Source organism: Strix uralensis, chromosome 23 (assembly GCF_047716275.1).
Source record: "Strix uralensis isolate ZFMK-TIS-50842 chromosome 23, bStrUra1, whole genome shotgun sequence".
Classification (NCBI taxonomy): domain Eukaryota; kingdom Metazoa; phylum Chordata; class Aves; order Strigiformes; family Strigidae; genus Strix; species Strix uralensis.
This window is the reverse complement of record NC_133994.1, coordinates 7,192,948-7,205,215: the sequence shown is the minus strand read 5'-3', so window position 1 is coordinate 7,205,215 and position 12,268 is coordinate 7,192,948. Positions and strand designations below refer to the sequence as shown.

Below are 12,268 nucleotides of genomic sequence, written 5' to 3'. Positions count from 1 at the left end.
CTCAGAACTTTTCTACCATCACATACATTTGCATGCCAATGCAGGGCATGTGAAGGTAAGGAGGTGAACAGTTGTTTGATTTTTAACAGGTATTATTAATCATTCCTAATATAATAGTTGCTTTTCCCATAGTGGACGCAGGGAAAGACTGTGCTGCTTTTCTATAAAGGAAGCTAAGATAAAAAAGGGTGGTAGCTTGAGCTTTTTCAGCCTTTTCAAGTATCAGATGTAAACTCATCTACGTTATTCTTACAAAGAACAAATGCTAGGTCAACTTACCATCTCTAAGAGAGAAGGAGAGAAGGTCCTAAAAAGAAAAAAAGAATACTCAAGTTAAAACTGATGATGTATGCCTGGATGTATCAAAATGGAGGCATGAAAACCCATCGGACTATGATTTAATTACTGCAGCATGTCAGTTCATAAACATGGGAAGCCAGCAAGCTACAATTCAGCAAGGCAGCACAGACCAAAGGCAGACGCTTCCAGTACAACATTCTCCACATGCAGGTACAAATGGCTGGACAGAAGTAGATAATGCTTGGTACATGCCGAAGCATCCCATATTTTTTGTTATTAGCAATCCTGTTGCAATCGAAAGCACCATGATTACACCACACTTCAAAGTTTGCAGAAACAGGGCTCTAATCCTCCTACCACTCTAATGCCTTCTGCTCGCTATATAGTCATATATACTCAAATTTCAACATGACTAACAGGTTTGAATGCTACTCTAATGGACAGTGGCCCCTATTTTCTTTGGCATTCTGGGAATTCATAGCTCTAGGCGGTAAGGCTGAACTGGCATGAAGTTCTTTTGGATTAAGTGCTCAAAAACTCAATTTATGGCCATCTGTCAAGACTGAGGGACTTGACTTCTGTGTTGGCTCTTCAGTGTAAAAATATCAGAAAAACAAATCAATCCAATAGATGGTTTCTATGGACAAATCCATGAAAAAAGAGGCCAGTGTTTTTACTACTGTGTTCTCCTCTTTTATTGCCACTGGACAAATTTTAAGTTCTTTATGTAACTACAACATTAAGCACTAGCTCAGTCTAGCTACTTCCCTCTCCTACACACAAATAAAGCACAGCTGAATTTTACAGGGAATCCTTCAGCCCTTTGGGAACACAAAACATGCAGCCAAAGATGTAGGAGGCTGCCAGAGAGTTTATGATTATTAGTCCCGTAAGCTCCTAAGCAAAATTTGTATCGTAAAAATGTCTCTAATCTTTTCCCTACTGCATGAGGAGTGTAGAACAGAGAGCAAGCCGTCATTAACCAACTCCTACTAGAAGTGGGGCAAACTGTAGATATTATCCAGGCAGAAGTAAGTGCCTGGACTCTGAATATCATTTTAACATGAGAAGAGTCTGTTATTTCATAAAGGAGAAGCGAGCTTTTGCAGAGGACTGGGGAAACCAAAGGATTAGGGCAGCTGAACTCCCACCTACCGTTGCTTTTTCACCAGGTATAACCCCAAAACCTTCGCTCTGCTGCTGCCTAATGTTTTCACACACACACGTCTACTGCTGAAAGTCTAGGTAGCTGTTCCCATCCACAGAGAAGCCTTCTTTTCCTGCAAATCCTAATGGAATAAGGACTTCCAGAGGGTACCTGTTGGCCTGGGCTCTGCACAAACCAGTCACCACTGCTCCTCCATCCTGCATCCCAATGGCCAGAGCGCTCACCCAAGAAAAGGAAGGTCCTGGTTTGCTATCTCCAGCGTGTGAGTAACCCTTTTAATTTAAGTTAGTCACTGAATCAGGTCTCCTCTGTTCCCCTAATCATCACACCGCAGAAAAAAAAGGCTTCTTTCTAGGTCCAGCCATGATCAGTATTCTGTGCATGCACACACGCTGCAGACTGTTCCCCAGGCTGGTTGGTTGGATGTGGGAAACGGAGACAATAATCCCCACAGGCAGAGGGAGGAACGTAACGCCGGCTTCCCAAAGCCCGAGTACTGTAACTACTCTGGTATTAGAGACACGGGCACCATCACCTCCTCTCTGGCTGCAGTTTTGTGGGGAAGGGTTGGCAGTGAGGTGTCAAAGCCCAGCAGAAGGTCCAGGGCTGGGAGCCTCAAGCGGAAAGTTGACCGAGCAAAGAGCCTGAAGTCTAGACTAAGGTGAAGCTTGTGACCTTGTTGCCATTATTTTCTACAGACTGACGCAGGCAGCCTCCTGAACAGGCTGGCTGGCTTGTGCAGAGCCCATTTGTAGGCAATAAATTCTCCCTGTGTGTTGCAAAGGGAGTTGTGGATCCTGTACAATAAGCCCAGTATCATCTGCAGCACCTAATATCAAATAACCTCTTTTTTCTGCCCTAAGCATTTACAGACATGCATTTCAAAAGGTGAGGGATGGATACAGGTAATCAGGTGATAAACTGGAACTACTGTTCTCATTGCATCTGTGCCAATTAGCAGTCTCAATGATTTCTCATTGGTTTAGGCTTTGCACATCCAATCAGCACTGATTAGATTAGTTCACAAGTAGTTTTGTTTTCCTCCTCTAAGCAGCAGTTATTATATTTCAGTCTTATTTTGAAGCTGGTGTTCTGAATTTCCCTGTGAACTCTATGCACAAGAGTAGCACCCATATGGCTGAGAAACCTTACAAAGAAAGGCAAGCAACCTTTATTCAGTCTTTGCCAGCTTTTTATCAATTATGGCAAGTTCAAAACCCATTTCCTCAACAGAGAGCATCCAATCCATATCGCAGTGGATGTGTATAGAAAAACACAGGAAAATGGGCATTCTAAGTATGTTCAGAGCAAAAAGAATTATTCATGGTAAGAACTTTATATGTTTTCTCACCTATCATCACTTCTTCACCTCTTTTTGTTGCACTGCCTTCTCATACTGCACCCACAGCCTGTGTGTTATGACTACTGTCCTTAAAGGATTCAGTTAACCAACATTTGCCTGTGTTAGTCATCTGCAATGAATGCAAACAAAGATAAAAATCCATAATCCTCACATTTTCATTGAGTCAATGGTGAGTTCACCTCTAATCTCCTGACCTCATGTATCATCCCGTCAGCACCTTTGAGATGGGAGGACATTTAAAAATGCAGGCGTTGGTGCCAAGAGGACCCTGCCACTGAACACGCTGAGCAATTGAAGTGCGTACTTGTTAAATAAACACTAAATGTTGCGTCAGTGGCAGCTGAATACAAAGAAGCAAAAGCACCGTACAGCAACATATGAAGAATTCACAAAGCTTTGTCCCGTAGCTTGTTTATTTTTAGGTGAGAAGGGCTGATCTCAACTTGAGACACTGAAGTTTCCCACACACCAGTGTGCTTTCCCTCTGCTGCCTTGCTCTACAAAAAGTCTTTAATTCCATCTTTCCTTTGACAAAATCAATCACCTTGCCCTATGTGGGCATGCCTGCATATGGTACTGATGTTGTGGCATTGCATGATAGCGATTCCTGATCTTTGCTTTCAACTAATCAAAGAATTGTTATCTACAGCTTCTGTATTCCACCTGAATCCAGGTGATAAGTGGTTTAGTTCTCTGGCTCAAAGCAAAATACCGCTGCTCCCACTGATCCAGAGCCACTTTTGTAAAAGCACATGGAGCCTTTTATGCAACATAAGCTCGGAGCAAGCACAAGCTAAATTTAACCAAAATCTCACCCTTAATAAGCTCAGAAGCAATGCAGGAAGACTCGCCTAAATCTAGAGAATCCATCCTGAAGCAGAGAGAACAAGGGAAACAACCTGGGAAACACTAAGCCATTTAAATGCAGAAAGAACAGAGCATGGATTTACTGATTTTGAGCAAACAACACCAAAACAGCTGGTCTTATTTTAGAAGAGCTGTCCTAACTTATTAATTAAGATTCTCTGTCTCTGTACTCATGCTGTTACAGGACTTTGGGCATTGTAACGTGTTTGGAGCAGATCCTCTGAGGCCTTTTAAGGACTGACTAGGAGACACGAAAGATGGCTGAGATAATGGGAGCTGGTCATGATGACCAAGAAAGTTTGCTCCTATCAGAACTTTATTTACGCAGCCGTGTTCTCACATCTGCCGGTCTGTCGGATGAGTGTGTGATAACTATTACTCAATATCAGAGCACTGTCTGCACGCAGGACATCTTGCTATTTCCTTGTCAGGATCCTTGCAGGGTGCAAGGGGACAGTGGCCACGTTATGCGTGGCATCAGCAGCAGCCTACCGTGCTCTTCGCCCTGCACGGCGTAACGTGAGGCTGGCTGAGGAGCTATCTCCCCAGCTGAGACTCTGCAGCAAAGGTGAACGCCACCGAAATGCTTCACCTCTTTTATCTTTATGTCAGTTTTTACATGAGATCATTATGGAGTTGTCCCAGTCTCACCTTCTCAGTGAAAGAAAATAAAAGTCACAATAACTTCTTTCCTTCCGGCCAAAGCTGACACTGGAAAAAAGACTCTGAAAATTGTTCTTTTTGGAGCACGTACATAGAGGTGTTTTGTATTACAGGTATGGTGATGGGGCTTTTAAACAAATGAATCAGGTCTATTGTGTTCAGTGTTTCATCAAAATCTGCAGAAAGCACATATGAATCAAAACCACTGCAATAATACAGTCAAAGTAAAAAGTTTGACAGTTCTCTGCTATGTAGAGCAAAAGTGTCAAAGACACAAAACATTAATTCAACAGACAGTAACTGTGCCTCATGTTCATCGCTTCCATGAGCTGTTAATGGATAGAGAGACTGCCAGTCACCCACACAGCTACTCAGAAATATATGTATATCAGAAATATTGATTTTACTTCCCTGACTGTACAAACAGAACTTCAGTTGCAGACAGACACGTATAACAAATCTCTTTTGCAAAAGCAAACAAGGGTGAGGGGAGCATATGAACTTACTTGGGTAATGACAACTGGATTTTCTTTCAAGATGGGATCCTTCAGCAAAATCTGGGCAAAAGTTTCCGTGCCCTCACCTCCTAAACCACTAGCAAATGCTGTCATGGCAGGCAAGACAGCATCGGGCAGGTCCAGCCATTTCACAAAGGCCTCAATGAATTCTGTCCTGAAGGAGCTGTAAGGCAACAGTAGCAGTTAAGGCTCTGGGTATTTTGCAAACTTTGAATGGTCCCTGCTTTCAGATGTTGATCTGGTGCTGTTCACACAAAAATCAAAGCATCATAAGAAGTCAGCAGAAGTTGAGTGGCTACACAAGTTGGCTAAACAAACAAGCAAGCAACCTGAATGGAGCTAGGCCTTTCTTCAGTACATGCTTTGAAGTCTGCAGTATTAAGGGATGCAGTTTGTGCTGAAGTATAAAAGTCTTAAAGGTGTAAGAGAGAAAGTCAATATAATTAAGAAAACGCCAAACGTCAAAAGGATCTTCCACTCCCCTAACCTCAGAAGACCCCACACAGAGGCTGATACCAGCTCCATCCAAGCTGCTACCCAAAAGCCACCTCCTTTGCTCACCCCTTGTTACCCCGTGTAGTACCTTTGCTCTTTTTCAGGGAACAGCCACGCTAGGGATATCCCACAAAGCGCCGCATAAGCAAATCTTCCCGGTTCACCCAGCCGCCGGCCCAGAAGCACACACGGTTCCGTTTCACCTGCCCGTTCAGCCCCGCTACGCTGTTTCGAAGCCCAGCCTTTCCATTTCTCTTCTGCAGCCATTTTTACCTGCAAGTTCAAAGAGGAAAAAGCAGAAGAAAAAAATAAACCACAAACAGTTGGAAACCAGGAAGCAAGGAGACAAATTGCCTTTGATTTTTCACTGTCACACTTGCTGTCAGTATTAAGTCAAGCCTGTCAAGGTCCTGTATCCCCCAACATGGTGCTGTGACCAAAGAAGACAACAGGAGACTTTCTGCTCACCAGTTCTCAAAAGTTTTGCACAAAATGAGCCGACTACTTCACACGGCAAAAGGAGAAGTCCTTTTCAAGATGCAAAGAGACTGAGCTCTGTTCAGGCATATCATTCACATGTTTACTGAAAAAATAACATGTAAAATAAAAGCTCAGCACCTGGTGCAGGGACCAGTACAGCTGCCTGGGAAATAATTTGCCTCTCTCATCCTCAACCCAAATTGCTCCTCTGTTCATTTTGCTGACAGCGTTAAGAAAGTTGAGTCCAGCTGCAGCCTTTGATGGGGACTTTTAATGTGTCCCATGGACATTGCTATGCTTTGCTCGTAACATTCCCTCCTCTATACAACCTGCCCCTGCTTTTTCCCTAAAAGATCTCTGCACCACACCAGACCTTGAGCTGGGCCAGAATATTATTTTTTAGAGCACAGATGTGCACACTTCCAAGTAAATGGCTTAAAACATCTCCCTGGGAGCCCCCCTGATTATACAAGCGGCTAACCAAGATGACTGAAATCAGGCAGATGTGACAACAGCTCATTTCACAATTCAACGTGGGTAACAATCTGCTCCAAAGCTCGCTTACCTCACCTGAAATTTCTACTGACTTCATTAAGATTCAATTGGTTTCAAAGGGGCCCAAATCACCTATTTCATCATATACTTCCTATTTAAATGTTTCTTTTCTTCTGAATCCTGTAGGAAGGAAAGAGGCTAAATAGGAATTAGGAGCCCGTGACACTACAACCTGTTGTAGAGGATTTAATCAAATACTGAATCTCAGAGGGTGCAGACACCATTTATGGGATTATTTTAGAGTCCTAGAAGAAAGAAATGCAGCACAGGAGCAGCTCTTTTTAGAGACTTTATTATCTGCATGCCGCCTGTCATGGTCTTCCAGGAAAGGTGTCTGTCTTGCCTTCCCACTCAGAAATTTATTTGAAGCGATTTGTATTTCTCAAGGCTTGCATTATTTAACTGCTGATGTATAAATACAAGGAAAATTCATCACTCAGGGGCCAATGGTTATCGTAACTCACACCTCTCTCCCTGGGAGAGCTCAACCCCCCACAACACGTACCCCCTGATACCATCCGTGGCTTGAGCACACAGGTCTAAGGCATCTCGGTGCATTTCCATGGAAACATCACATTCCAGCAACATGGGAGCACAAAGTCCGCAGGAATAAACTGCTATTTCCGTACCAACCAGAGAAGGGAAGGGCCAGATGACGCTTCCCTGGGGAAAGAGCGGGTGCCTGGGATCAATCCCAGCCCCGGCCGGGCCGCTCCGGTACCAATCTCAACAGGCAGCCCCTTACACTTGCTGAATCGCAGCTGAAGGTGGCACGAGATGCGTCTCCACGCTTTCCAGGACTTTCTTACAAAATCCCAAGATTGTGTTATTACCTCAGGTGCTCCAAAGCCCTCGTTTGGACCCCCAAAATCCATTTCACATCACTCGCTAGGCTCTCTAAAACATCCAGACTTACAGACCAATTTGCCCAGAAATAATCTAACACTTCAAGTTTCAATAACTTTACAATTACTTGGCATGTCTACTCACCTCTGGACACAGATTTATTAGCTTATTACAGGAGACAGCATTGAAAATAAAACCCCCTTCCCTGCTGTGATAGATTTATTGATTTGTTAACACAGGCTCATATGAAAAGTGAAGCAGCTAAGAAGGACCCAGAAACATTACAACTGTTTAACCTTGTTTCCCAATAATATAAAAGACATGATCAGTTATGGAGTGACACCACAGTGGCTTCTTGCATGCAAATTTATTGCTGTTACACAACAAATAATTGACGATGCTGAGCATCTAGAATACTCAGAGAAAGTTTTTGAAAATATTTTTCTTTGCTCTGAAGGTGCTCTAGTCAGTACGCTCAATGTGTGTCCCTCAGCATAGGTATATATTTCTTCATAAATATCTAGGAAAAAATGGATTTGCAGACATGCAGCATTAAAAAAATGGCAACATGCGATTTAGTAAAGAAAACTTGGGCCAAGAAGTTTTGCCACTAAATCCAAGATGAGGGAATTGAGAGCTAGAAATAGATCCAGAAAGTTATTTACAGCTTGTGGCACTGGAATTCACATCTCTGTCTCAAACAGTGTGATTCAGCAATCAATACCATTGCCATAGTCTGAACTGTCACTTGACAGAGAAATTTTTTATCACTTCCAGCACTCACTTTTCACACAGAGCCCTTTGTTTTCTTGAGAGGTGATGTATTTTATATAGCAGATCCCACAACCCTATTTGAAAAGCAGAAAGATAATCCTTTTGTGGATCTAGAGCTCTACAATACACACATGCTCCCTACTGCTGGAAGAATTAGAGATGCTGGCATGGCGTTTGCCCTAAACTATGACAAAAGTAACCAAATTGCTGACACGTTAATCCCTGAGACCCTCAAATGTTAATGAGACATCTCATCAACTTCAGGGAAGTAGCTGTAGATAATTATATAAATGGGGCTGGCCAGAAAATCCCTTACCAAGGCACACCAGAGGACAGCACGGCCAAACCGCAGTTAAGCATCGGACACAGTGACTGTGGAAACATCTGGGCAGATAAGTTTTCCTGGGGACTTACGCAGGGCTCCAGACTCACACACGTGCTTACATGCTGGGTGCACCACAGCCTTTGCTTTTAATCCATAGATACGAACTACCAACACGGAACACAATTAATTCAGTCCTGGATAAAATCGCATCTTGCCACAAAACACGTTAATGCGATACAGATGGCCACCAGAGAGATGCGTGCTAAATATAAAACAGAGACCTGAGACCGAGGGGACGGGGACATGGAAAAGCTAAAAGCTTCAGTAGTTGCAAAACTGAGTGCGTAATCCAGATGCTTGTAGCAGCAGTGACTGAGGTTACACAGAAGGTGGGCAAAGCTGCGGACAGGGATGTGACCAGCAGAGAGAAATCACTAGCGGAACAAACGTGAAGGAAACACCTCAGCTGAGAAAGCTCTGAGGGCCGACATCTCCCCAGCTGCCGACATCCACTTTTATCGCAAGTCCTTTGTGTTTGAAATCTCTGCTGCTAGAACACAGCCATTTTTTTTTTTTACAGAAAGTAGCACTTTCGACAACTATTGAGGAGAGGAAACCAGCCCGCGGCAGCAGGGCGGACGCCGCCGCAGCCCTCCCTTCAGGGAAGCGGCCTGAGGAGAGGCTCCCGCCCGCTCGCCCCCTCAGCCCGCAGAGCTGCACCCCAGCCCTCCCCAGCCCCTCTCCCCACCTCTCTCGGCCCGGACCCGAGCTGCTCCCGGCCCGGCCTCAAATAGGAGCCGCCGCGCTCCCTTCCGCCGCCTCCCGCCCGCCCCTTCCTGCCCGGCCCGGTCCTGCCCGCCCTTCCCGCCGCCACTACGCAACCAGCGTACGGCAGGTGCGCTGCGCTGGGCGGTCCTCTGCTCCCCTACGCCATCGGCGTAGCGAAGCGCGCAGCTTGCGGAGCGCAGAGGGCGGGCGGCTGGGCTGAGGGGATGGCGAGGGCGGGCGGGCAGCACCGGGCCGGCCCTTACCCGGCTCCTTCACGGGGCTGGTAGGTCCGTCTCCACCACGAGATGGATATGGCTGCTCTCTCCTCGCTGCCCACCTTTATCTGCAGTCTTGGGCCTTGTCCACCACGTTAGTGGCTTATGCAGGGTTTAGGCCTACCTGTGTACCAGCCCTTTTGCTCCCTTTAAAGCCTTTTTCCCCTGTGAGAACTCCGCCCTCTCTGAGGGACGGCTACAGAGGGAGGCAGGGATGTGCATTTGGTGAAGCTGCTCTCAGGTTGCTGTCCCAAGACTTCATTGTCATCTCCACGCAGGACAGGTTGGTGTTTTTGAGGGTTACCCTGAGGAAAATGAAAGCTTTGGTGGCATCTTGCACTTCGTGCTGTGTTCCTGCGTGGGATCCCAAAGCCGTATGAACAGAAGCTGTAGTATGTGCATGTGTGTGTATATATGCACTCATCAGGCACATATGTCACCTGTGATAGCGAGGTTACTGGCACAGTCAGCTCGGGAGGCTTTGCTCTAGTGTGGTTAACTGGCCTTGCAGAAATCCTAAGGCTCTGGAGTTAGTTCAGCTACCCGAGCATAAGGCTTTTGCACTGTGCTTTTGGGGTTTTAAGAAATGCATTTGCTCTGAGAGCAGTCTCAGGCTGGAACCCAAGTCCAATGCAGAGTAATTTTTGGAGAAATCCGTTTTTTTTCAGGGAAGGGAGAGCAGTGTTTCTGTATGATCACGTTTCATGAAAGCAAAACTAGTTTTGGTTGCCTGGTAGCTGGGGTAACCAATTTATACTTTAAAATGTGCTATGTGGGACTCAGTTATAAATCAGTTTTTTAAAAAATGCGGGTACTAGCTTTGTTTAAAAGCTGATTTTGATTTGGCCAAATACCTGGTACTGGTTGCTTGCTACTAATATTAGACCCCTTCGGGTTTACTCACACAAGTACTCATGTTACATATAGTATGTATACATCCGATGGTATTTCAGCATCATCGATAGTCGTTAAATGTGACACTGAAGTTCAGAAGGCGAGTTCTGGTGATCCCAGGAAGGGTGCAGAAGGTATCTCCACCCTGTGACTCGGGTAACTGCACAACACAATGGACAACTTGCACATGGTTCACAACAAGGAGGAGTCACCTGGACACAAATCTGTGCTCTCAACCAAGATCTGCAAATTAGTTTCTTGTAGATTTGACAGTTCTGAGTTTGAGGACCTAAAGTTCTCTTTGTACAGAATCTGAGAGATGTGGAAGTGTGAAAAGTGTTATTTATTCCGCGTTTATTTTTGCCTGTATCTGTGTGATAATGCAGAAGAGCTGTTAAAAGTGGACCAAAACATAAGCTGAGTGGAATGACAATTAGGAGTGAGTTTTACCAGATGTTGTAAACTTGGGATCTCATTATGTAGTTTAATAGTAATCAAAGCCAGCACAATTATGGATAATTTAAAGTTCTGTAGATAAAGTGAGACTTCTACATTTAACAGTAATTTAGAACACCTACACTCACAATTTTTCAGGCACCTGTCTCAGTCTCTTATGTAAGGAACTAGTGACTGTGGTGGGCGATGGTGTTGCTGTTTGTTGATGAGCAGCCTGGAAAGGGATGGGGATAGGGAAAGTTGTGGCTTTGGGAAGGGCCCTGTGGGCAGTGTGGGAGCACAGCACGACAAAAGGACAGGCATATTTTTGAATTAAAATTGGTTTGTGTGTTTGCGTTGTTAAACAAGACACCTTTGAAGTATCCGGTCCAGGATTCTGTCTGTACAGACTATAATCCTTAAATACCGCGGTTGGGTCTTACCATGCTCTTAATGTCTCGATGGGATTCTGTCTTTGTAAAGCATAGTTCTCAGATATTTATGCAGTATGTCAGGTACAGCTGAATATTGCTGCCTGGGCCCGTTTCTCATTATGAACCTCTCTCTTTCAGGCTACAGTGTGATATGTTATCACTGTGTGGAACTGGGAGCCAGGTGGGTGAGGTAAGCAGGGCAAGGTAATGTGGAGCTGAAACTTTCTTGCCAAAAAGACTGGCATGAATTAAAACTGGGCACAAGCAAATCCTTTCTGTTTTGGAATAGGAATACAGTTCTGTTGGCCTTTTCTCCATAAACTTAGTTGCTGCTTCAGAGGTTTGCATTGTCATCAAGCTTTGTCTTGTCAGATGAGAATCAACAGTGTTACAAAGATACCCGGTTCTAGGACCTAATGCCTCCCACCAACATCCACGAACTCTGGATCAGGTGGTTGGTAGCGGCTCACAAAGGCTGAATTGCTGAAGGGAGGCTTGGAGGGTGCTGATACAAAGCAGGGGGGGTGGAAACCTGGGCTTCCACGGCAGGTGATCTTACTGCATGGATCCACAGGGGCTCTTTCAGAGCCAGTCTCCCACTGGCCATCACACAGCATGCCTGCTTCCTTCCCACTGGTGTGTACTGCCTTGAGGGAAGCCCTTTTCTCTTGGTCATTTTCTGGACACTGTAGAAATTAGTGTAATAAAATTGAGCACACCCTTTTGGAAGGGTGGGGTGATAGGTAATGATTAGATTTTTCCTGTTCACATTCATTCTCTGATTTCATTTGTTCACACCATGTGCTGACAAGCCCACATGGGCTGGCCAGGCTCCACTGTGAGTGATACGGAGGACAAGGGACACTGCCTCTAAAATCTTCATCACGTTTCGTGACTGATGATGGCAAACCAGTAATGGGTGTGACTTATAGAGCCTTCTGGAGTTGGTGTTATTTGGTATCTTGCTTGGTCTCTTCCCCTCTTAGGCAAAATTCCCCCAAGTTTTATCTTTTGTTTTTTTAAATTGGGATTATTTTATGGCTCTAGTCCCGTTCATCTTTGTCATCTTATCTTTAGGACAGTCTGTTTCTTCCTTGCTATCTAGTCA

The 12,268-nt window shown here is 44.9% G+C and overlaps 1 protein-coding gene across 2 annotated transcripts in view; it reads right to left on the bottom strand.

The window, feature by feature from the left end:
- TMCO4 (transmembrane and coiled-coil domains 4) overlaps positions 1 to 9,140 on the bottom strand; it is a 41,786-nt gene extending 32,646 nt beyond the window's left edge. For both annotated transcript variants that reach the window (XM_074892633.1, XM_074892634.1), the window contains exons 1-4: positions 9,103 to 9,140; positions 5,463 to 5,647; positions 4,868 to 5,042; positions 280 to 307 (exon numbers count right to left, since the gene is read on the bottom strand). In XM_074892633.1, the coding sequence (XP_074748734.1) occupies positions 280 to 307; positions 4,868 to 5,042; positions 5,463 to 5,641 (382 nt within the window). In that variant the 5' untranslated portion in view covers positions 5,642 to 5,647; positions 9,103 to 9,140. The remainder of the gene's footprint in view (positions 1 to 279; positions 308 to 4,867; positions 5,043 to 5,462; positions 5,648 to 9,102) is intronic.
- Positions 9,141 to 12,268: the final 3,128 nt, after the last annotated feature.